Raw genomic sequence first — 23,558 nt, forward strand, 5'->3', positions numbered from 1 at the left:
CGCCAACTTTTGTTGCGGAACTTGAGCGATAAGGTCAGGTGCCACAGTGGGCATGTAAAACACGCGGCCACATAGGCCCCTTGTCCTCGACGACCTGAGGCAGGACACTCTCTCTTGGCTCTGCGCGTAGTGAACAGTCCATGACCCGACAGCCCACCACCCCATGCCATAATGTACCACCCACTCAATCACTGGCCCCGAGAGCGGCAAGCCTAAGCGGAATCATCCAAGCCGGAGATTAGGATTCCTAGGCCCCTCCGTGCCTTCCTTCCCCACCCGAAGACTTGCGGACAACACACGCTCGGGAGTAGTCGATTTGCCCGAGAGCCAGACAGCGACCAAGAGGTGAAGGTATCGGACCAAATCGCCAAGTCGATCCGAGGCCTGTCGTCCCGTCATCGCCTGCTCTCGCCCACAGACTCACGTAAATCTTGTCAAACCGCACAGACAGGGCGGTTGCTGGATACGGAGAAGACGTAATCCATGGAGTACGTGGCATATTCCACGGCGCCTGGCGTATGTTGTGGTTTTTCTTTGCATGCCTACCAAAAACTCAACAAACAGATCAACTCGACGCCAGATGCCCTAGCTCCTTGTATGGCATTTCCAACAAACAGGTAGCTACCGGCGGAAGAAACGCTTCGGTTGGCTAAGGCGATCTGTTCGAGCTGCCAGTGGGGCACATTCGGAATTTACCAGCATCTGGTACGTGACCTCGTGCTCCCTAGAACTCTTCTGATCTCTCGAGGTTATAGACGTGGGCGACACGGTGTCGTCGTACTGCAGGATGGGAGCATGGCGAGGGACGACACAGGGATGTTGCGCCAGTGCTTCTAGTGGACACGGTGATACTGAAACGGGTGAAGAATGCTTCTAAAGTGGACCGATGAACTTACTTTGGCAGATGACCAACTTGTTCGAGGCCGTTATGTGAGCCGCGCGGATCATGGCCACATGATGCATCTGCAGTACAGACGAATCCGCATGAGCCTACACACGCCAAACGGAAATGAAACTTCCTCAACGTTCAACCTCAACCTCGTGCGATAGGGTTTACATAGCTATCTGTTCAAGGGCAGCTAAGCGAGTGACGGTCCTTTAATTCATCGACGTGAGTTCTGGTACTTCTATTCAGTCACATTCGTATCAGAACTGACCGCTACTATTGTATCAGTGCCTCCGGTAATTCGTTGCCCATGAGAGATGCGGCTTTAATGCGATGCTACGGTGCTTTCGGTACTGTCATGGCTTCCTTTCGACAGTGAGGTTTCAGTTAGTCGCATGCATCAGCAATACTGGAATCTACATTTGTGATTCCTGCCAGTGGAGGCGTACCTTGCAACACATGGATACTGGAATCTTCCGAGGAACGTCTCCATTGTGCGTGGTCCTGGCGTTCTTTGTCTTGCAGACTCATATGTCGCTATCGCGCCTCGCTGGCAGATGAGCCCTATTTGTTCCGCAATGACGCGCCGGTACTACAGAAGAGTCAACTGTGGGTAACTCCATACTGCGACTGGCAGGCCCAAATCGCCAGGGATGTCACAAAACATCGCTACCTTCTATGTAGGGGCCAAAATCAGCATCCGCGACGTTGACTCGAAGCGATCGAGGGGCGTACATCGATCACTGCAAATAACCAAATCACATATGCGAGATCTTCCGTCGAATCTCAATCGGCGGGCCTGCCATGGACGACTTTGCGGGTCATACCACCGCACCAGCAATTGTGTTCGCAACTTGCGAGGGCGAGGGCGGACCGCGCTCGGGAGCAACAACGCCGAACGTAGTAGGCCGTCCTCTTCGTATTGCACTCTGCAGCGGCCCCGATCTGTGCAAGTTGACGACTTCGAGCCGGCGGACTCGTGTTTGCCACATGACAAATATTTTGCATATCCGACGGTTGATGAATATTTATTCCCGAGCGCTAAATCAAGTCGACCATTTCCGGACTGGTGGACCCGATCTGTGGCCACACCATAAGCGCCTAATCCGCTTCTGCGGTGCGTCCAAGTCCGAGACCTCGGAGTCTGACTCGCTACCCCATGCTGTCTCTATACGGTTCGAAGGGATATACGTGTCCTCGCTTCCGGTCTCCAAGAAATGCACCAGTACGCTATGTACTGATAACCTGTCCATGTACTTACTGGTTCTGGCAGGATGTAGCCGACTCGCCATTCAACCTGTTCCAGGGGACATCTCTAGCTCTGCGTCATGCAAGTGAGCCACCACGCTAGAGCCAGCTGCAACGTGGCAGTCTCCGGTGCATCGACACTTCTTCGACCCGTAGTCTCGGAGGCGTGACGCTAGATGTACGACGCGCTGATAATGCCGGTTTGTTATTTAATTTAGTGTATTCGTCCGACTTGATTACAGAAGTCGCTCCCAGCTTACGCGAGGATCTCGTGGCGTCCGGTCGGCTTACGCAACATGACGGACCACTGGCCCCGCTCATTCGACTGACCACGAAGGGGTCTACTGCAGGCCCAGGTCTTAATACTACGGGAACGGCTCGCGCGAAAGTTACCGCTTACTCGAATCTGTCCGCGCTCGGATCTGAGGACGGATTCTTTTGGCCGCGCCGGATAGCCACGTCTTCTAGTAGGCAAGGTTGTGCACGTTGAGAGCATAGCCGGAAAAGAAGAAGTGTGGAGGCTGCATGCCGTGCGGCTCCGAGTTGACATGGGGACTGCGAACAACCAAAACGGCCACGATGCGCGCTGCACACAAGCCTTCCAGTGATCGCTCTAGGTAAGTCGAAGCACACTAGCATAAGGAATCACTGTCCGTGTCTCATGCGTATATGGACTACAGACAGGTTCATCGTCTCAACAGGGTACTAAGGGTTCTCTGAGTCTCGGAGGTTGGCAACAGGTTACAATCAAGACATCACGAAGTGTTGGTTGCGGGGCGACACAGCATGTTGCTTCGATGGGCCAACGATGGGCCGGTGATTTCATTCCGTTCCAAGTGAACCGAGGCGGCGGTTCGGAGTCGGGAACAGTAAATGAAATCTCGGAGAAGTCTCTAGCCTAGAGCTCCGGAGTCCGTACGGAGTCCGCATAATGCGCTGAGCGCTCAGGCCTCCAGTCAAGCCCTTGCCAAACGAACTTCGGACTAGGCGCTGCACCGAGAGCGCGGGTCTATGTCAAGTTTCCCGTTCTTTCAGGGTCACGGTCGATTGCAACATTGAGCTCGAATTTCAGAAGCGAGTCAGGCAAGGCACGATGGCCCCAACATTGGATATTGACGTTTGAACGGGGACTCGTGGCAGAAGCGCTAGAGGCTCGGGACCGTCCGTTGCCCAGCCAATGACATGTTCTCAGTGTCTGTCGGTTCCGCTTGTCCAGCCAATAGGACCCCGCTTTACCTCAGGTCAGAGCCTGTACAGCGCGTACCGCACAAAGCTGCGTACGTACTTGTTCACTGAACCGGGATACATCGCCAGAAATCCAACGGCAGGGCACCGATCGCACGACAAGGGGCCCGAAGGCTTTCTGGTCGCCAATCACGGGAAACCAGCACTTCGCTAGCGGGGATCATTGACTGACGGCGTTATCGGCCATGGGGGCGAACTTCCACATAGGATCTAGATCCGCCTTCGCCGCCGGCCCATCGGTCTCGATCCACAGTCTAGCATCTGCAGGGCTGAACGCGCCGCGGGGTTTCCCTGCGATGTGCTCTGCTCTTGTTCTGTACCCCAAGATTCAGGCGACGCGCGGCTCAGGCTTCTGGCACCCCAGGTGATTGCAAGAAGGAGGCATTTGTATTAGGCCTCCCAGAGGTCGGGAGGTCGGCCTGCGGATCTGTCAACACCTGTCAGAACCCGCCGGGATGACTGGCACGTACGTACCGAATACAGTTCGTGGACAGTAAACACCGCATTCGTGCTAACAACAGCGTATGATCATGGTGACAACAGCCGCGAGGACGATATCATGTCGTGAGCACTCGAAGCGGGGGACCCTACAAGGACCCTGAGGCCATTAAGAACCGGCTGCCCCAGAAGAGCCGCAAAAGAACACAACGATGAGGGGACTTGCCTAATGCGGGCACGGCAGGAGACAGTTCTAGCGGCGAACGACCACAAAATAGCTCGCCCATTGCCCTTACAGGCTCAGGTACGTACGAGACTTCGTCATCATCGTTCCTAGGATTGTTCTCGCTGAATATAATTTCGAAGGCCATCTGCTTCTGCGGCGGCGGCTGCGCTTCCTAATTGTAACTCGGATTCACGTCTCGTGCTGTATTTGGCAAGTTCAGAGTCCACTTGGAGTTCGATGCACGGATGAGCGCCCTGAAACGAGCAGTTGGCGTGTACAATCACCGCATTGCAATTGAGAGTCGCAACGACATCAACGTTTCAACGCGGCATCAACATGTCGATCGTTCAGCGCTCAGCGGCCGCCGAGTGAATTGAGAACCAATATGGTAATGGAGGAGGAGGATGGTGGCCCCTTGTACTCCAATGGTCTGAATATTGAGCGCTCGAGCGACGGGTGAGCTTGTCTGGCATATTGCCACAGCGACCAGGCTGAAACGGAGGACGGAGAAGCGGCAGACCCAGTTCTGCTCGCAACTCTGCCCCAGCCTGCAGGCTTATGTCCGCCGACTGGCACGAGTGGTTCGGCGGAGAGCTGCTGCCAGACAGGAACCGGGAATATCACAGCTAGTTTACTCTTGGACGATATATTCCCTGTTTTCGTACTGAGTGCATCAACGCCACCAAACTAGAGTTCCTGAGCTTACGCCAAGTATACGCGGCAAGAAGCAGACTGTGCCGGAGGAAGATGGCGTGTCCGAGTTAGCCATGCGGCCTACACTAGTAAGAAGACGCACCGTTGCGCACCGTCTTCCAACGGCGCCTAGTGAACACGGAGCCAAGTATCTTTGAATTGCACTCACTCCGAGGGGCCGAGTGGTCGTCGGCGGCCAGGGCTGCTTCTTTCCAGAACTGCAAAGTTGACAGGGTTCAGTGAACATATACGACACGATGACCTCGGAGGTCAAGTTGGATCACCGTGACCACGCTGGCCAACTCGCAATCATCTCCGGCGGCGGACCTTCGCATCTTGTGTGCGGGTTACGTTATTCCCAGACTATAACCAGTCTCCGATGTCCATGACAGCGTTGTGTTCGGCCCGTAGTGAAGTGAGTTAGTTATGTATCAGTCGAAAACGCACATGTAACGATGGTTCGAGTTAAAGGTTACTATATCGGGTCAGGATCTCAGCCACCCTACCTACTCGGCCCCACCGTTAGTATTGCTCTACTCCCTCTGGGGATTCCTGCAGAAGAAGTACCTACTAGATATCTATAGTCTTGAGCCACCTTCACATGTACTTACTGTGTGATTAGTAACCTAACTCGGCGCAGATCCTATTAGCCCGATATAGTAACCCAGTTAACCGATGAAATTAACTCGCGATACAGGTCGGTAGGTGGCTGTCTGAGTTCCGAAATCGTCTCGTGGCGCAACGGCCTACGTGCTAGTGGCTACCTTCTGCTGCCCCGCCGCCTCACTGGCGCCAGCGCAGCCTACTACCTGCGTGGCAAGCGAGCGCCCCGAAGGTCTGAAGCCTGACGGGCATCCTCTCCAGCGCGTAGTTGCCAAAAATAGGATACCACCACGGTCACCACGCTCCTGGTACGTGATGATCCTGTCTGCGAGCTGCGTTCCACGTATCTTTCGCCGCTGAGACCTTCAGACCTGGCTTAAACTGTTGATGGCCCACTGACCCTTCTTCGGCGGCCCAGGTGACTGAGGTCGTATATGTGGAACGTGATCGTTATCCTGGACCCTGGTAACACCCCAAAGACAGATGAAGGATGACCATATTAGTATTCTCTTGGCCGGGTGCGTGGCCGAGTCTCGAGCTCAACCTTCCAGTCTCAGGCAAGTAATTAGTGGTCAGATTTGTTAGCCTGGTGCTAACCACTTGGATTGGTCGTAGATCTTGGACCGCTGAGAGCATTTCGCTGTTCTGTGCGCACTGCGTAGAACATCATCCCACTCTGTGACTGATGTGGCGCCAGGCGCCGCGTTTCGGTCCATCTGCCTTCCTCAAGTGGTTGGTCCCGAGGCAGGGTTTAGATGTGCCTCGGCTGGACGTTCTCAGATTTGGATCTATTCCTCCGAACGTCGTTAATCTCGTGGCGCATTGACTCGGACGTCCAGACTGCGCGGAAGTCAGAGCATGCCGTGAGCAAGCGGTCGCCGCCGTAACATCGCGTGTCTTTCAGTTTACACGAAGCATCTTGCCATTCGTGTGGACTGACCTGTCTTTCTACTTTTGGGGTAAGTCTGGCGGGTGATCACGATCTCACCACGTTGTTTCGCATTACGTCCGCCAGCAAGAGGCCGCGTGTTCGAGCGCATCAGCGCACAATGCAAGTCTTGACAGGCACATTGCGGATGCTTGGCGTCGTACACATGCATCCGCCGGGAAGGAAGCAAAATTGGTGTGCTCGAGGGAGACGCAGAGGTGCTAGAAGGAGCCCTGAGAACCCGTGTACCTGGAACACTTCAATCGAACGCGAGGCGAAAGATGCGACTGCGCACAGATCCCGTTGTCATGGAATTCTAGAATTCTGCCGTCGGGGAAACGGGCGGCGGAGGACCTCATCGAACTATCGGGTAGGTAAGTGTGTGGTTCCAGTGAGAAGCGGCGCCGGAGCGGAGGACTCATGGCTGCCTTCGTTATGCAATTGCAGATATTGTGCGAGGAGTACATTTGCCCGGGTCGTTGGAGCGGGTTAGACGATAATCATCCCTCTTGACGTCCCGCAGCCACCTCAGGCGAGCAATGGCGTATTCGCAGACCCCTACCTCGAGACCGATGAGTAAGTCTCCGCGCACATCCTGGACTACGATCTTTGACGCGAGGAGTGCCAGGTCCGACGCGACATACGATGAGTTATTCAGACTGGCTCAACGGTATCTTACATCAGGTACGTAAAGTCAACCGTCTCAGTCGCTTGCTTTCTGAAGATGTGGCGGCAATGAACGCAGAAGAACCCGCACCATACTCGCAGTCGCCGACCCCACAGCCTGACAATCTCTCACAGCACTTCTCTCTGTCTTCTGTCCACGATGGACGCCTCCTCGATTCGGAGAGACTCCCGTCGTTCTTTCCTCATCATGTCAGGGCCCTTATCATGGATTACTGTGGTGCTATCACATCACCGTCGCCTCGCCTGGCACTCACGCAGGTCGATTTGCATATCATTTCCCTCATACAAGCCCGTATGCAGCAGCTGGATGGTGGCTTGGAGGGTTCGGCGTACAGCAATGCGCATCATCATGATGAAGCTGGGCAGGAGGCCATTGGATCCTCCGTGAGTCACAAAAAACGCGTCCGGACAGTTGACTCACGCATAGACTTCCGATGTACAGGTCTCCCCACCTCCTCATTCCACAACAATCGACTCCTCCGTGCCAACGACTCCGGAACCCGCGGTTAGGTGTCAGTACGATGGGTGTCGCGGTCATTTCGCGTCTTTGAGTCTTTCGGATATAGCGTCTCACCTACGCCAGTGTCATTTCGACGGATGCTCCAGAGATGCTTGGAAAGGAGCCGACGACGACACGCGCGTGGTGTGCCAGTGGCCTCACTGCAACCAGGACAGACCGCTGTTGAGGCGCACGCTTGCGAAGCACCTCAAGGACGTGCATCTCCGGGAGAATAGGATCGTATGTATTCACCCAGGATGCACAGACTCGTTCTCTCGTCGTGACGCTATGGTGCGCCACGCCAAAAAGTGCCCGCAAAGCCCTTCGCACGAACATGCCTGAGTGCAGTACGTCGTCTCTGTTTTACGTGGCGATCTGGTTTTGCTTACTAGTAGCTATCCGCCATAGCTCCCGGGCCTTTCTGCCTTCGCACATCTACCCTCCCGCTGGCCGACTTTGAGGATGTCGTGCAGCCGTGGCAGTTCTTGCAACAAAAGTCCGTAGTACCCGACCACGTCGTACACGAGAATAGACCAGTCGAAATGCACAGTGCCATTGCCAGAGCGTCGTGGTGACATGATTGAGCGACGCGTAGGCTTTGTTGTGCTCACGAGCGTCCCGAACTTGAAGCTCCGAGTCAAAATACTATCGGCGATACCAGTGGGATGTCAGTCTTGCACATCCTCAACGCATCCCCGCAGGCTTCCGTTGACGATAGAGCATGCCAACGGCCAAGTCATCTCCTAATAATTATTTGTGTGTGGGGGATCGTCCCTTTGCGATGGGAAAAGCTCATAAAAGGAAGTCAAGGGTCTCCGCGCTGTCGCGGCAAGGACGGTTCGCTCTTCTCAACATCGCGCACCATGTTGGTCCTCGGGAAAAGGGAACGTAGCGACGAATCAGTTGCCATCTGCCGGTGTAGCGAGTGTAGATTTTGACGGAAATAATACACAGACTGTGACGGCCGTGGGCAGGTCAGACTACCAGCGCCAGCCTATGTTGGCGAACGATAAGGTCAGGTGCCACTGGCATGCCGGTGGGCATGTACCACACGCGGCCACGGAGGCTTTCTCTCCTCGACGCCCTAAGACCCCCTCATATCTTGGCTTTGCGCGGAATCAGATTCATTGTCCCGGGACCGACGGTCCACTATCCCAAGTTACACTTTGCCATTCAATCCACCAATCCCGTGGTAATACAAGCATATACCACTGGCCGGGAGCGAGGTACCTTAGGCCCGTCAGCGTAGTCTTTTCCACTCGAAGAGTTGCGGGCGACTGCGAGCGAACCGCTTTCCGGGGAATCACCTTGCCTAGTATGGGGCCAGGGAACTAGACGTCGTCCAAGAAGCGAAACAATCGAACCGAATCGCCGCGACGATGCATAGAGTCCGAGGCCTGTGCTGTTGTCACCACCCGCTCCTGTCCATCATGATAGTCTCCCGCTGAGGTGGACAAGTGGCCATACAGGGAACTGCTCAAGAGAGCTGAGAAGTCCGGAAGATATGATGCACGGCGCGCGCAGCACGGTCGGCGGTGCCAAGTCGGTGAGTTTTGCATCTAGCGAAACGTCGTAAAGCACGGCCGGTCAACGCCAGATCACCAAACTCCCATATCACCGCTTGAAGGGTCAGGCATGTGGAGCGAACAGGAGATAAGCCGCTGCGGCGGTCAGGGCGACCTAGGGGAGTTGCCAGTGAGGCGTGGTCTAGGATTCGCAGCATCCTGTACGTGTCCTCGTCCTCGTGCTTCCTAGATCTGTTTTGATCTCTCGAGGCTGAAGGTGCGAGCCAGAGATAGCGTCGCCGTAATGAATCTATTGATAAATGGGAGCGTGCCAGTGCCAAGGATGGTGCAGGTTCGGACGTGCTTCTGGCGGCGGACGCAGTGAAGTGAGTGAAGGATGCTTCCGAATTGCGCCTTTGAACTTTATTGTAGCAGACGACCACCTGCTCGAAGACGTTATGTTAGTAGCGTGGACCATGGGCACATGTGCTGCTGCGCACACAGACGACTCCGCGTGAGCCTACATCCGGGATCACATACACGGCTCCTGCCAAGCGGAAATGAAAACCTTCCTCGCCCTCGTGCGATAGCCTTTAGCTTGCTATCTGCTCCGGGATGAGCTAAGCGATTGGTCGCTCTGCAATCTATCAACGTGAGCTGTTAGCCACCTATACAGTTGCGTTTGCATCTCCCAATCGATCACTACGTTCACCGGGACTTCCGGTGATACGTCGGATCTGAAACGCATGAACTTCAAGGATGTTCATGTCGCGCGAGAGGAGCGACGACATAACATTGTGAGTTCCGCACTGCAGCGCTGTTATCGTCCACGAGGCCGTGAGACGCTGAGGTTTTGAATAGGTTCTATACCCATGTATCAGTATCACTTGGTTCTGCCTTTATGGCTCCTAAAAGCCGACTTCGCTTGATAAATCCGTGACACAACAATCAACGGACGGATGAGTTCAGACACTTACATACGAGGGAGAATTGGTGCGTGCATCTGGTGTGATGCATGACATGCCAGTGCGGCCTCACCTGCCAGTGCGGTTGTCGTGCCTCCGTGAATAGACTAGTATTGCCCCCCTGTGGACGTACGTGAGACCCCTTGGCTGTAGATGGGTCTGCTGGTAAGCGGAGATCGTCAGAGACGGCGCGCAACATTGGCAACTTCCCGCAACTGCAGGAGGTCAACGAACAAGCACGAGACCAAATCAGCATCCACGACGGTGATTCAGGACGATCGACTCGGGGCGCACATCGATCAAACAACCGTGGTACACGGGATCGTCCGTCCAATCTTCAATTGGCCGTCGCTGGCGAAAAAGATCTGCCAATGGGTCACGCGACCGCCTCAGTAACTGTGGTAAGTTCACAACTTGCAATGCACGAACTGCGCGCAAGAGCATTATCGCAGTGCCAATCCCTCAGGTCTTTCTTTCTGTTGCACGACAGATCTGTGCGGGCGGATGGCAAGGTATGGCATTTGATCTCCAGCGTTTGCCGCTCGACCAATTCGGAGTCCGATCTGTGGCCACACTAATAGGCGCCCGCCACCGAGTTCCGACGGTGGGTCGCCATGCCTTCGAGTTCGGAGGAAATTCGGACTCGCGGCCTTGCTGTTGCTCTCACCATCGGTCTTAGATTGCGTCTCTGTAACGCTGGAGAAGGTGTGCTGGCCGGGGTCACGGCGTTCCGCAGGACGCGGATCGAAGATAAGTATTCAGACATTGAGGCCTGATTCAAGTTGAACGTTGAACTGTCAGCGCTTCAGCCTCTAACGGGAAATCATCTCGGGGTGCTAATCTTTACGCAAGCGAGAAATTGGATCTTTCCACCGTGGGCATCGTGGCTGAATTGACGGGTGCCTAGGCGTGCCTCTGGACGAAATGCAATCTGACGGCGAGCAACGATCCGGAGATGGCCTCAGGCTGCCGTCAGCGGCATTCCGGTCACCTTCGAGTCGGCACCTCAGGTAAGGACTGATCCCAAACTGTGATATCGTCGTGGCGTCAAGCGGTCCGACGACGCCTTGATTACAGAAGTCGCTCCGAGTCCCAGATCGCAATAGACTCGTGATTCATGGCGCCAAACACTGAGGTGGACAAGAACTGCCTCGTGCGAAAAATGCAGGTCCAAACCTTGACTCTACATGGAATCCCGCTACTTGTTCAGGCCCTCAAGCTTGACAATAGGATTTGGTACATCAGATAACCCTAGGCAAGCTCGTGCGAGGCTGAGAACGTAGCCAGAGAACTTGAAACAGAGGCGCAGAGGATAGAATGCGGAGTGGGGTAAGCTGCAAATTGCAAATTGCGGTCAACGCTCCGGGTGTCCAAAGCTGCCACGACGCGCTGCATATGGGCTCCCGAGTGGTCGTTATATGTATTGATCCAATGTATTGATCTGACGCACGCTGGCACAGGGATTCTCTGTACGTCTCTCAAGTGTAACTTCAGACAGTTTGATGATTCCACCGGAATATTAAGGGCCCTCAGGCTCTGAGTCTCGGTGAAAGTTGGTCGGCGGTCAATCTGAATCAGGACATCGCGAACACAAAGTGTTGGTTGCTGAGCGACAAATGACGGGAATCTTGGCCGGGGTGTCCATAGTGTGGTGTTTCGGTGCATATGCAACTTGAAGCTGCCAGTTGATTTCATTTGTTACGGGCGCTGGGACCGGCGTGCGCAGCCAATGAACGTGTCGGAGGAGGCTTCGGCGTCGGGTCAGGGTGCCCGAACTGTCGTTGGAACTGCGGTCGCGAACTGCCAGCAAGGCGAAAAGTCGCGCCGCTAGTGCAGTAGACCCTTAAGTAAGTGCGCCCTGCGCTCAGTCACGCTGGCGAAGCAGCTACTACACGCCCAATTGGTGTGACGTGAAAATACCTTACCGGGGCGGGTCATACGGACCTGAATCGCCGGACGGCGCCATATACTGTAGTCGGGTTTGCGCTCTGACCTGACTACGATCTGAGAGGTGACAAGCTAAGGCCTCACCAACATCCTGTGTAGAACAGTCCTCACAGATTGACACGAAGACAAGAACGAGCAATGTCAAGTCACAGGACAATAAGTGACTGAGATCTCTCGTGCGCAAATCTGAGCCAACTGACTGCACGGTGATAGCCACAGACCCACCGACCACAGCAGTAACGACGTTGCAGTCTTACTCCCCACGTTATTAATCCAAAGTGCTCCCGGTCATGAGTTATTGCACCAGCCTCTACCAATCGACACCCTGCCGCCTCTTCAGCAGTCAGCGCCCGAGCACAACGTATTGTCCGTTTCGGCTCCGCAAGCTAGGCCGAAACGAGTGTCAAGCTAGGCGAACGGCAATTGCTCTTTCGCATTGCTGCCGGACTCGGTTTTCTCTTTGACCATCACCTGCACCACTGTCGGTCGTCACCGACGCGCTGACCGCTTACTCGCCGCTCGCCTTAGAGACCATAATAGGTAGACCAGTACATCGTAGTCACTACTGGCAGTGATGTATCAATACAATCATGATAATTATCATGATTTTCTACGTAACCCAACTTGAACCAACCACGAGCTCGCGATTCGTTCTAACGAGGTGTTGGTTAAGGGCCATACAGATGTGCTGACTACCTGAATCAGACATCGCCATGACCCGAAGACAGAGGTGGCTAAGATGTCCTGTCCGAGTCTGACCCTCAGGCCGGTGACCTGAACAGTTCAGGTCTGCCTCAGAGGTGACTGAGGGGCCTCTCCCGGGATAGGCGTATTCTGCGCCTCCTCAGGCCTCAGGACTTGTGGGCGCCACGCTGGCCGCGTAGCATGCCCGGTCTCAGACTCTCAGGCGACCGAGGCCTCTCCCACAAATGGGCGTGTACATATCCATTTATGGAAATTATACACAACCACATTCAGTGGGTGGCGTGCAGTGAGCGCTTAGAATAGGCGACGCTCAGCGCGAGCTCAGCGGTATTAGTGTTCTTGGCTCAGACTCACCGGACGGTTGTGCTCCAATCTATTCGCTAGTGTCATACTATGGCTGCTATAGTTTCTGCCCATCTGAGCGCTCTGTCCCGAACAATCTGATGTGTTCAATGGCACTCACTGTCACTCGTACGGTCGCGCGACGAATCAAGAATCAAACAGCGACTAGTATATCGATACTCCGACGGCATGTCATCTATACACAAGGAGAGCAGTGGCTTGATGCGCACATCGAGATGTAACGTGCACTCAGAAGGTGAGCGCACCGACCAGGCCTCAGGCTGGTTCCAGATTGAGTAGGTCATTCGAGTTCAGACTCATGAGCTGGACTCTGACGACAGACATGCTACACAGAGATCCAGTGATCCTTCCAGAAACTGTCCGAGACCTACATCCTACCTAAAATCGCTGCCTGCCACAGCGATAGCATATCCGGGAGGTCGGCGTGTGCTCGCGAAGCCTTTGATGCCATGCAATCGCTGCCACGGTCACGAACACACCCAAAGTTCCCCTCGTCTTCGGTCTTAGCGGAGCCTGTGTACTTCAACCATCAATGATGTGCGTCAAGATGCAACGAATAATGTCCTCATTGCGTGATGGTGGGACTAACAACTCGGAGGGCACACTACCAGTGAAGAAGGGTCCGGGCCCAGCGCTTCATCGTTTCACATTCACGTCTTTCGATGAACATCGAGCCTCGGTCCCCTTAAACACTCGATCCTCGTTTCTGGGTCTTGCTTGCACTCCCGACGGCAATATAATGGAGGGAGTTTCTGCTCGCAGATATGGTAGTTCCAGACGCTTACACAGGTGAGCTATCATATAGGCAATCCTGATACATCAGCCTCTCCTGGGAATACCTGACATGGCGTAGGTAGTTGCTACGCTGCGTCCGCGCAAGAGCTCCGTTCCCTGAAGTGGCAGTGGAACTGGAGACCCGAAGAGAAGACTTGGTGGTCGGTGTCCGCAATCAACGGCAAGCCGAAAGGGATCCCGCCCTTGCGCCCGGTCCGGCGAATAATGATTCCAATGTTCACAGTGGATCGACAAACGTTCGTCTTGTCGGTTGTTACTCCGCCCGAGATGGCACCACGGCCGGCATTCATTATTCTCACTGACCGTGATAGTAATAGGTACATAACATCGGAGGGATATTCCGGTGCCCGGCGCCCTTCGTACACGAGGCCGCGAACCGCACTGCCATAAACGATAATGGACGACGCGAGAGAAGGACATAAACCCTATCTCACAGCGGATCTCACGGGCAAATATCTCCCTCATCTCCACCATTCCGCGACACGCATGCACGGCAAGCTGTAGGGTTCAATGAAGTACGGAAACATCGGTCTTAGTATTGAAGTACGTGTGACGCCCCACACGAAGAGGCTAGAAGCACGTTTGACGAAAGTCTGTCTAGTGCGTGGTTGTACAAATGTCCTTGGGGTCGTGGCAATTGAATGCGTCTGAGCCCACTCACGACCAATCGGACCAACCGCCGTCGATGGCCCGAAGAAGTGCTTCGTAGGCCTTGTCTGTGCTTCGTAGGACGCGTCTATGCAGGCAGCTGCACGACCAAATGCGTTTGACGTAATCAAGCAGTTCGACCTTCGCGGAATCTCACTCTGAGTAACCCACTACCCATTGCCGACAATTGAAATTTCCGGATCAAAGTGCACAGAGTGGGCATAACGGCACCAAATCTGAGGATCTAGATTTTCCATGTCCCTGTATCGCGCCCGCACCGATGTTCGGCGCGCAAAGTCGAAGGTCATTCTCTCGAAATATAAATCCCCCCTCAGCGATGATCTTTTCCAGGTGCCTCCTCGATTCACCTCCTATCAGCGTTCGTGGTGCTGCTGACAGGCGTGCTGCGTTCTCTCGCCCCCATTGCTTCGACTCCGACTCCTCGGTAGGCTTCATCCACAATGGACCCAAGCGGCGCCCCGCATATGCATGGGTACGTACTCCTACGACTCGTGGTACCTTTCCACTCACCACGAGGGCACAACCTGTCAGCGATGAGTTGCACCCTCTCTGGGGAGGGCCGCAATTTGTCCCCTTCCTACCCCATGGAGGCCACCATTCCCCCGACCCTGCCGGCTATCCGTGTCCCGACCTCTACTCTCAGCCTCAGGCTGGCCCGTCAACGGCTGGTCCATCGACTCTCGCTACAGGGTTCTACCTGGAATCGGCTGCGCATAGCCATGAAATCTACTGCCTCGAGAGGTTCCTCGCAGCCATGCGTATCGTTGCCGAGCATGAGCGGAGTCCATTGGCGCGGCAAATCCTCGACATGGTGGTCATGTATGACCGTTTGGATACGGAGGGGCGGCTGGGAATGGCCGCGCCCCAGGCAGGCTTTCTACTTCCATACATGTCCACCGAGGGAAGCATCGTGCGTCTTTATATCGCGTCCTCTCTGAATCCGTGCTGATAAAACACCTGGTCCATAGGACGACAGCCACTCCTCGGCCCCAGGCTCTGTGGGGTCATCCCAGCCTGAGGACGATGGGCCGCTGTGCAAATGGCGCAGCTGCGGCCGGTCCATCGGGACGACTGTGGCGAAGTCAAGAAGCACCTCGTAGAACACCATCTCCAAGACATCCCGGAGCCGCTCGACGCCTGGAAGACGTCCGACTGAAGGTAGCATGCCGCTGGCGCGACTGCGACACCGACCTGCTGCACCGCAGCCTATCGAAGCATATCTCAGGCACGCACCTCAAGTCGACGACCGTGATTTGCAGCGTTGATGGGTGCAACGAGAGGCTGTCAAGAGGCGATGCTTGAAGAGGCATGTGGAGATGAAGCACAGGGTTAATATATTGATATTGGTGAGTCTGGCATTTACTATCGTCGGAAGCTGTGTTTATTTGTGGGAGGGCAGACGCCCCAAGAGCGTTCCTCGTATCTCGGTGATATGAGGTTTGGCGCACAATACAAAGCATACCCCGCATCCACGACTAATATAGTACAGGATTTTCCCGCCGTTCCCTCCAGTTCGAATCCCCGGGATCTTCACAATTCACACTTTGCGTATCCAGTTATTGTAGCATTCGGTACAGTATACGAGACTCGGTAGTAATGTAGCAACTCATAATGTAGCCTTCCCGTTATCATCACCCGCCCATTCCCCACACGTTGCAGCCTATTCACGAACAACAAGCATCCCCGGTATACTTACGCTCCGGTCGACAGTCCGATCTGCCGCTTCCTCGCGAAGACTGATGGCATAGAAAGGGTCACAACGCAAAACTTAAGATCGATGCACAAACAAGAACGGGGCTCGTACATTCATATCGTCACGTCACCGCTCGCCCCTCCGCTCCTCCACCACCGCGTCCATCCACCTGAGCACCACCGCCTCCAGCATGTCCTCCCACGCGCCCTCCAGCCGCGCGACCATCGGGGCGTCAAACAAAATCGGCTCCTCATTCGTGTTGCTCGGGAACCTCACCTGCGACGCGGACGGAGAGGGAACCGGCGTCCCAGAATAAGAGGGCGTCACCGACCCCGGCGTCCTGGCGGCGTTGGGCCTCGCGGGCGACGTGATCGGAAGAAGATAGCGAAGCTTCAGGGCACTGCAGACGGCATGTCAGTATGCGGAACGTGGTGATCTGAGGACGTGGAGGCGCTTACGCTGCCCACAGGCGGAGGTTGTCCGTGCGTCTGAACGTCCACCCCCGCTTGCCCGCCTCTCCCTCCTGGCCGGCGCCAGGAGACTGTGCCTCGAGCATGACGATGTCGTGGATGGCGTCCTTGCTGACGAAGCCCCAGGGTTTCCGCGACTTGCGCACGCCTACGTTGTACGCGACGCAAAGCAACTGGCCAGACGAGAGCGATTCTAGTAGTGTGGAGCGGTTTGGCGGTGCGTGGGGGAGCTGAGGCAGGAGATTCACGGGAAGGAAAGCTACCAAGAGAGCGTGCAGACGGCCTGACGCGGGAAATCTGAGCACAGGCTACGAAGAGGCAGCAATAAACTCACCCAGAGGGTTGTCAGCGAATGTTGACCGTTTCGCCCACTCCGGCAGATCGTCGTCCTCCACTGCGTCCTCCTCCGTCAATGTCTCCATCTCTTCTGGCTCTTCCGTGACAACCATGTCCCGCATCGCGTCGAGCATCCCCGTAGAAACGACTCTGCGTGACGCCCGCTTCGACGCCGCGCTGCTGTTCATGAGACCTTCCACGGAGCTCGCCCTGCGACCTTCCCTCTGCCTGCGCTCCGCACGCTCCCGCTCTCGCGTCCACCCGCGCTTCCCGCCCTGCACGCCACCGAAGAGCACCTCATCCACGGCGTCGAGGTACCGCCCTACGACCGCGCGCTCGCGGGCCATATCAGCGAGGCGCATGTCCTGCCGGTAGAGCCAGCCGCCCCCGAGGACGAGCCGCTCGTCCCACCGATCGCGCTTCCCGAGCTCCTCGTCGCTCAAGTCGCGCGTCGACTCTTCGTCCTCCCACACCGGCACCGGCTTCCTGCTCCCGCCGACCTCGATGAAGGAGATGGAGACGGACGTGTCGCCGTCGTTGTCGAAGAAGTCTGGGGACGTCGCGCGGGTGCTGAGGTCGCTCTGCTCGGGCGATGAGGTCGATCCATGGTCGCTCTGCGCGTCATACGCGTCGTGCTCGAGCGGGAGGCGCGCGGACTCCTCGAGGTCCCGCAGCGCCGTGAGCACCTCGAGCGCGCCGCGTCGGATGCGCGTCAACTGGTCTGAGGCTGCGTCGGGCTGTGAGACGCGCCTCCGTGGTAGGGGCGCGCTCGGCAGGCTCTGTGGGCGGAAGTACGTCTGGAGCATCGGCGTGGGGGAGTCGTCTGGTAGCGATACGAGGTAGTTGCGCACGGACCGTACTGCACGCGTAGTTGTCTTGAGGAGATCAAGCACGTCGAGGTGTTCTCCGGACTTTCCGCCTGCTCCCAGGAGATTGGGATCTTGGTCTATGTGTATGCCTCCGTCCAGCTGCCACCCCGCCGCGACCGCACTCAGGTCTTCGATGACTCCTGGCCGGAGGCTCTCCGAGTCTGTTTCGAACGTCTTCACGTACGGCGGGAAGGATGGCTGGATGATCTGCGGGACGGCTGGGGACGGCGGGAGCTCGAAGTCGCGCACCTGCTGGGAGAAGGGGCGGATGTGGAGGGCGGACGGGCCGCCGATGGCGGGGACCATGCCGCTGTGCGGCTTGTTGAGAGGACTCGAAACGGCCGCAGGCCGCATCAGCGCACGCTCGCCTCGCCCGGGAACGCAGCACTCACTTGCTTTCCGCCGCGATGCCCGACTTTGTGAAGTAGTGCTGCAGGTGCTCGATGCTCCCCAGCGCCATCACGCTCTCCCGCTTCGCTGCGCTGCGGCTGAACGGCTTCTGGGGCTTGTTCGCGGACTTCATGTGTGGGTAGAAGGCGACCTGCCGCCGCGAGGGGGTGCGCGACTCCTCCTCGCCGGCGGAGCCTTCCGACTCGGGCGGTGGCGCGTCGGCCGGGAATTTGAAGGTGGGCGCGGTATTCATGGCGTGTGGTATCCGGTCGGGTATGTGATTAGTGCAGAGCAGGAGCGATCGTAGGCCATCAGCAAAGGAGAGCAGGACGCATCGCGGTAGACGAGTGCGGAGGTGATCGAACCATCCTCGTCCGATTTCGCGTGCCATCACAACTCCCACCCCGACCGCTCGGGTCATCTTTCCTCTGCTAGTCGCCAACCTAAGCGATCCTGCACCCTCGATGCACTGTGAGCGATGGTGATATCATTATAAGACTATGTAGATGTAAACAGGAAATCGCATAGCACGCGACACAGTCCGTGCAGTTTTGCTCGTCCCCGGGCAGCACCTCGCCTCGAGACATCGTAAACGTAACTACTACCCTCACATCATGCTCCGCGCAATCGAGTTCAGCTGCCCAGCCATCTCCGGGTAGTTCTTCATGAACTCGACCTGTGCCCTCGTCGCCTGTAAACTACCATCAGAATCGCCACACTACCCGCGTAGAAACTTGACTCACAAACTGGTACGTCAGCGCGTTCATGAGCTCCGGCTCGCTCCGCGCAAGGTCAGCTTGGCGTTCGAACATCTCCATCGCGACATCGATCTTGCCCTGCTGCAAGCTGAGCTGCGCCAGAGTCGCAACAGCAGCCTCGCACTCCGGGTCGACTCGCAGCGCTTCTTGGCAGCACCGCTCTGCCGCTCCGACGTCCTGCTTCCACTGGTACAATGCAAGACCCTTGTTCACTTGGGGCAGAACGTTGACAGGCGGCGGTCTGCGAGGCTCTCTGAGTGCGAAACAAGTGAACCGTATTCTCCAACTTACTTCGAGCGTTCGGTCTCAATCTCAATCGCACGGTCGAACTTGTCAACTGCTTCCGAGAACCGCTGCTGGTCGAGCAGCAACTCTCCGCTACAAAAGCTATCAGTAGTCATCACTAACCGGGAGTATCAATGCGGACTGACTAGTAGTTGTGCGGCTCGCTGCGATGTGGGAACGCCTTGAGCGTCCGCCGGAAGGTCGCCATGCTGTTCGCGAGGTTGTTCGCCTTGTACTGCGCCACCGCGAGCTGTATGTGACTGAACACAAACTGGTCGTCCAGCTGCGTCGACTTCGTGTAGTTCTGCGCCGCCTCCTCGAACTCGTTCATAATGAACAGAACTAGCAGCAACCACGCGTCTCCGTCAAACCGCAGCCGCCTCAGACGAATGGGCAACTTACCTTGCCCACGGTGGTAATATATGTCCGGATCGTCCGAAGTTGTGCTTAATCGCCTCCTCGAAGCAATCGAATGCCTTCTTGGGATCGCCCTGCTCCATATAGACGCTGGCGATCTTGACCCATGTTTGCGTCAGGGACGGCTGGAGGTCGATCGATGCGAGGAAGTCCTCCTTCGCGCCAGTCACGTCCGTCATCAGGAACCTGGCACCCACAAGGCAAGCAGCGGGAGAACGTCAGCCCGAAATGGGAGTGTGCATGCCGACGGACGCACTTGAACGTGCCGCGCAGGTTGAGCGCCTCGGCCTTGCCCTCGTCGAACGAGATGCTCTGCTCGATCGCCTCGTTGACGAGGCTGAGCGAGTGCGTGTAGTCACCAGCGGCGAGCGCCTGGAGGGACAAAAGGAGAGTTTGGTCGCCTTGCGAAGGGGTCTCGGGGAGGGTGGGCAGTTGACCTTTGAGAAAGATCAGCGCGTGAGCCTAAGATAGGTCACGAACTTGAACTCACGAGTACGGAAGGCTCCAAAGTACGCAGATACGAATGTATGTGAGGGAAGGCGCCGTTCACGACCCTGCGGCATCGCTCAGCGAGTCTTCAAGAGGTCCAGAGATAGACGTACCGCAATGATCTCTGAGGCTTTCTTACCCGACAGCTTCTTCAGCACCCGTTCGACAGACTGTGCTGCCGCCTCATTTTGGAACTTGTTTAGGATAGTCGCCGCGGTGTAGTCTGCCAGCGATAAGTCTAGCTCCCCTCACGCGCCATGGTCATCCGAACATACCCCGCAATGCCTCCTCACTCTTGTCCAGCGCCTCCAGAGCAGTTGCTCGACGGTTCAGGGCCTTGACGTAGCTAGCGTCGAGCTTGAGCGCCTCGTCACAGTCCGCAACGACCTTTTCGTATTCTGGAGGGCTCATGTTGATGTAACATGCCGCGCGGTTGCTGTAGAACACAGGCTCGGGCTTGGGGGTGACGACAATCGCTCGCGTGTACAAGTCAATGGCGGTACTGAACTGGCGGCTCGAGTACGCGGCATTGCCCCTCGCCTTCAAAGAGGCTGCTGCTTTTGACCGTTCCTGTAGCAGTGTGAAGATGAATGTGTACGTCCACAGACACTAAGAGACGCACCTCAGTGGACATGCGAGCGACGTCCTCAGCCGAGAGTATGACATCCTCTGGAGCACCGTCCGTCATGACCTCCCACCTCGGGCACAGCACTGCCAGCTCACCTTCCTCGGACACCTCCGCCTTCGGCGCACGCTCCTCGAGAATGGGCCCGTCCTTGTCCTTCGTCGTCTTGCGCTTCTTGCCCTTTTTCTTGTCCTTCTTGCGCTCACCCTTCTCCGAGTCCCCATCCGCTCCTGGCCCGCGTGACGTGGAAGCATAGTACGCAACACCGCCGATGGCGACGAGCGCGGCGGCAGTGCCGATGAGGACCGCCCGCCTGTTCTCGGAGACGAAAGACTGGACGCGCTCGACGACGCCCTGCGAGGACGTGGAGGAGGAAGACATGACGGAAGGACGGCGGCCTGGCTGCCGGGCGCGTGAGGGAATGCCATTTTCTGGTGACGGTCACATGTGATGCACTTTCCAAAAGGGGTGAAGACAGAGGTTAGGGTCTGAGCTGGCTGAGATCGCTGAGATCGAGGCCTCCGATCCTCGAATCTTGCCCGATCTTCCTTCCATCCTACTCCCATTGCCTTACTTGTCATTACCCATTCTCAGACTCTGCGCGACAATGGAGCCTACCACCGCCTTTGCCGCAAGCGGCGAGGATGCGATCACGCGGACGATTGACCTCGACGATGTTCTGGAGGAGCTCTCGCCTGAAGAACTCGAAGATTATTATGACATCGACCGCACAGTAGAACAAATATGCAAAGGTGATTACAAAAGGGTACACTCTACACATAAATCCGTGATATGCTTGACCAGGGGCTCATGGCTATACAGATAGCACTCCAGTTCCCTGATGAACTGCTGCGTGACTCCGTCCCCATATTTCGACGCTTGAAGGCTCGGCTCGGTGACGGACGAGAGCTATATGTTCTAGCCGATACATCTTATGGCAGGTATGTTGCTTGTTGTCCCAGTCAATTCATGGCTTTGAATTTACCTTCACCCAGTTGTTGTGTCGACGAAGTTGCCGCTCAGCACGTCGAGGCGGATGCAATGGTCCATTACGGACATGCATGCATGAGCCAGTGAGTAACCTCGTCAACCAAATTGTCGTCCCACATAAGAACGATGCTTTAAACAAGGACATCGCGCCTTCCGGTCATCTACGTATTCGGGAAGAAGCCGATCGATTCCGCGGATTGTATAGACAGCTTCGTGCAAGCGTTAGCAAGCTCAAGCTCAGAGCACACGAAGGGCGCATGTATGCTCCGACTCGATGTTGCATATGCTCACAGAGCAGGTGGACTAGACTTGTACCCGAAAATATGCTACGGACTCACGAATAACCTCCAGACGCGATTATGAATAAGCTTCGAGCGGCTCTCCCTGCACCAACCAAGATCCTCCAGTCGCCGATTCCGAGTATGACTTATCCGACGAAGCAGCCAAACAAGCTCGACCAGACGCCTCAGCAAGATTCAAACTCTGGGGAAAATGATTTCGAAGAAGCGTCCTCCGAGAATTGTGTCATCCTCTACGTCGGAGGGGAAAGCCTCAGTCTCACCAATCTGCTCATGACACACGCGTCTTGCCAGGTGAGCCTTTCAATCTCATCGTTCCGCACGAAGATCCGGCGCCTCAACCCAGCGCAGGTCTACTCCTATGATCCTCAGACAACAGCCACCCGTCTAGAATCCGCGCGCACAAACAGGCTTCTCATGCGTCGATACGCTACAGTCCAAAAGGCCAGAGATGCGGACGTCTTTGGCATCCTCATAGGAACGCTCGGTGTAGGTGAACACCCACATACCGCCTTTCCCCCAAATGTATCAACTCATCACCTACGATTCTTCAGCTTCCTACCTCCCACTGATCTCTCATCTACGAAAAATGCTGGCAAAAGCCCACAAGAAGAGCTACACGATCAGTGTAGGAAAGCTCAATCCTGCGAAACTCGCGAACTTCCTGGAGATCGAGTGTTTCGTGCTCGTCGCGTGTCCGGAGAACAGCTTGATCGAAGCCAAGGTCGGCCATACTCGCCCGCTCTCCCTGAGAGTTCGCTCACCGGAGAATGGTACAGGACTTCTTGCGCCCGATAGTGACTCCGTATGAACTGGAGGTGGCGCTCCGGGCGGAGCAGAGCTGGACAGGACGGTACGTCTTGGACTTCGACAGAGTGCTCGCGGAATACAGTGGACACGAGGAGGAAGGTGAGTCGAGTGATTTGTTCCATCTACGTACGCGATGCGAAGGCTTCCTCTCAGAAGACGCGTCGACTCGCGATGAGGAAGATTCCGATGAACCTGTGTTCTCACTCGTCACCGGGAAGTACCGATACGCAAAACGTTATGGTGGTACGTAGCGAAACTCTCGTTCAATAGTCTGCTCGCTCATGTCATGACTGCGACACAGCTTCAGCTCCCGCTGAAACCCCCTCAGGCGACTCCTCTGCAGTCGTTCTCCGAAATAAAGACAACTCAATTGCTGTCCTCGCAGACAGTGCAGCAGGTACGCTAGTCTAGTGGGTATCGTGTGAAGGCCAACTGTTGATCAATCATCTCAGGACAATTCCTGCAAACCCGTACATTCCAGGGCTTAGAAACGAGGATCGGCCAGGATGCGCCGAGTACGCTCGAGCAAGGCAGGAGTGGGATTGCGAAGGGCTACGCAGACGACCACCGGTCACAATGACAATGACAATGAACTCAGCATAATTGCATTGCACGAGCTGCGAATGCGAGGGTACATTGAAAAGCACATGGTACAGCGGGCCCAACTTATAGTACAAGTGGATCGGTCAACCATCGTATGCCAGTGGCACTGCTCCGCTAGCGTC

The 23,558-nt window shown here is 56.0% G+C and overlaps 7 protein-coding genes across 7 annotated transcripts; 4 read left to right on the forward strand and 3 right to left on the reverse strand.

Annotated features, from left to right (window-relative positions):
• Positions 1-6,586: 6,586 nt before the first annotated feature.
• On the forward strand, positions 6,587-7,690 carry B0H18DRAFT_221902 (uncharacterized protein). The gene is made up of 6 exons (XM_048037187.1): positions 6,587-6,641; positions 6,715-6,843; positions 6,896-6,951; positions 7,013-7,338; positions 7,397-7,466; positions 7,521-7,690. The coding sequence occupies exons 2-6, from the start codon at positions 6,807-6,809 to the stop codon at positions 7,638-7,640; spliced, it is 609 nt and encodes a 202-aa protein (XP_047895223.1). The 5' UTR covers positions 6,587-6,641; positions 6,715-6,806; the 3' UTR covers positions 7,641-7,690.
• Positions 7,691-8,855: 1,165 nt separating this feature from the next.
• On the forward strand, positions 8,856-9,710 carry B0H18DRAFT_221958 (uncharacterized protein). The gene is made up of 4 exons (XM_048037188.1): positions 8,856-8,999; positions 9,081-9,183; positions 9,294-9,344; positions 9,394-9,710. Exons 2-4 carry the CDS (start codon positions 9,089-9,091, stop codon positions 9,575-9,577), a joined length of 330 nt encoding a protein of 109 aa, XP_047895224.1. The 5' UTR covers positions 8,856-8,999; positions 9,081-9,088; the 3' UTR covers positions 9,578-9,710.
• Positions 9,711-11,906: 2,196 nt separating this feature from the next.
• Positions 11,907-12,256, reverse strand: B0H18DRAFT_998204 (uncharacterized protein; the record flags this gene model as incomplete). The annotated part of the gene is made up of 2 exons (XM_048045488.1): positions 11,907-12,043; positions 12,071-12,256. Coding segments are annotated over 2 exons (213 nt in total), but the record flags the coding sequence as incomplete, so codon positions are not given.
• Positions 12,257-14,544: 2,288 nt separating this feature from the next.
• B0H18DRAFT_221997 (uncharacterized protein) lies at positions 14,545-15,942 on the forward strand. Its single transcript, XM_048037189.1, has 4 exons — positions 14,545-14,684; positions 14,733-14,874; positions 14,934-15,312; positions 15,371-15,942. Exons 2-4 carry the CDS (start codon positions 14,871-14,873, stop codon positions 15,702-15,704), a joined length of 717 nt encoding a protein of 238 aa, XP_047895226.1. The 5' UTR covers positions 14,545-14,684; positions 14,733-14,870; the 3' UTR covers positions 15,705-15,942.
• A 279-nt stretch (positions 15,943-16,221) lies between these two features.
• On the reverse strand, positions 16,222-18,413 carry B0H18DRAFT_1117557 (uncharacterized protein; the record flags this gene model as incomplete). The annotated part of the gene is made up of 4 exons (XM_048033604.1): positions 16,222-16,495; positions 16,554-16,848; positions 16,900-18,101; positions 18,163-18,413. The coding sequence occupies 4 exons, from the start codon at positions 18,411-18,413 to the stop codon at positions 16,222-16,224; spliced, it is 2,022 nt and encodes a 673-aa protein (XP_047895227.1).
• Positions 18,414-18,630: 217 nt separating this feature from the next.
• Positions 18,631-21,130, reverse strand: B0H18DRAFT_998216 (mitochondrial outer membrane translocase receptor TOM70). The gene is made up of 11 exons (XM_048045489.1): positions 20,833-21,130; positions 20,732-20,778; positions 20,385-20,679; positions 20,223-20,332; positions 20,111-20,174; positions 19,877-20,057; positions 19,606-19,806; positions 19,350-19,583; positions 19,210-19,296; positions 18,904-19,159; positions 18,631-18,851 (listed from the first exon to the last, which is right to left on the reverse strand). The coding sequence occupies exons 1-11, from the start codon at positions 21,113-21,115 to the stop codon at positions 18,768-18,770; spliced, it is 1,842 nt and encodes a 613-aa protein (XP_047895228.1). The 5' UTR covers positions 21,116-21,130; the 3' UTR covers positions 18,631-18,767.
• Positions 21,131-21,341: 211 nt separating this feature from the next.
• B0H18DRAFT_874272 (diphthamide biosynthesis protein) lies at positions 21,342-23,413 on the forward strand (the record flags this gene model as incomplete). Its single annotated transcript, XM_048040340.1, has 11 exons — positions 21,342-21,500; positions 21,557-21,675; positions 21,730-21,807; positions 21,865-22,022; positions 22,076-22,317; positions 22,375-22,516; positions 22,578-22,747; positions 22,803-22,941; positions 22,987-23,076; positions 23,141-23,230; positions 23,286-23,413. The coding sequence occupies 11 exons, from the start codon at positions 21,342-21,344 to the stop codon at positions 23,411-23,413; spliced, it is 1,515 nt and encodes a 504-aa protein (XP_047895229.1).
• Between the last annotated feature and the right edge of the window lie 145 nt (positions 23,414-23,558).

Source organism: Fomitopsis serialis (genome assembly GCF_022376445.1).
Source record: "Fomitopsis serialis strain Sig1Antser10 chromosome Unknown B0H18scaffold_21, whole genome shotgun sequence".
Taxonomy (NCBI): Eukaryota; Fungi; Basidiomycota; class Agaricomycetes; order Polyporales; family Fomitopsidaceae; genus Fomitopsis; species Fomitopsis serialis.

Excerpts from the sequence above, each read along its gene's own strand:
- B0H18DRAFT_221902 (XM_048037187.1), top strand. The coding sequence starts at position 6,807 with ATGGCGTATTCGCAGACCCCTACCTCGAGACCGATGA. Across the intron at positions 7,339-7,396 it reads AGGAGGCCATTGGATCCTCC|GTCTCCCCACCTCCTCATTC; the intron begins GTGAGTCACAAA and ends TCCGATGTACAG. Across the intron at positions 7,467-7,520 it reads TCCGGAACCCGCGGTTAGGT|CGTCTCACCTACGCCAGTGT; the intron begins GTCAGTACGATG and ends TTTCGGATATAG.
- B0H18DRAFT_221958 (XM_048037188.1), top strand. The coding sequence starts at position 9,089 with ATGTGGAGCGAACAGGAGATAAGCCGCTGCGGCGGTCAGGGCGACCTA. Across the intron at positions 9,184-9,293 it reads GGATTCGCAGCATCCTGTAC|TGCCAAGGATGGTGCAGGTT; the intron begins GTGTCCTCGTCC and ends GGAGCGTGCCAG. Across the intron at positions 9,345-9,393 it reads CTGGCGGCGGACGCAGTGAA|ACGACCACCTGCTCGAAGAC; the intron begins GTGAGTGAAGGA and ends TTATTGTAGCAG.
- B0H18DRAFT_221997 (XM_048037189.1), top strand. Across the intron at positions 15,313-15,370 it reads TGTCCACCGAGGGAAGCATC|GACGACAGCCACTCCTCGGC; the intron begins GTGCGTCTTTAT and ends CCTGGTCCATAG.
- B0H18DRAFT_998216 (XM_048045489.1), bottom strand. The coding sequence starts at position 21,115 with ATGTCTTCCTCCTCCACGTCCTCGCAGGGCGTCGTCGAGCGCGTCCAG. Across the intron at positions 20,779-20,832 it reads GGCGGAGGTGTCCGAGGAAG|AGGATGTCATACTCTCGGCT; the intron begins GTGAGCTGGCAG and ends ACGGTGCTCCAG. Across the intron at positions 19,297-19,349 it reads AGCGAGCCGCACAACTACTA|CGGAGAGTTGCTGCTCGACC; the intron begins GTCAGTCCGCAT and ends TAGCTTTTGTAG.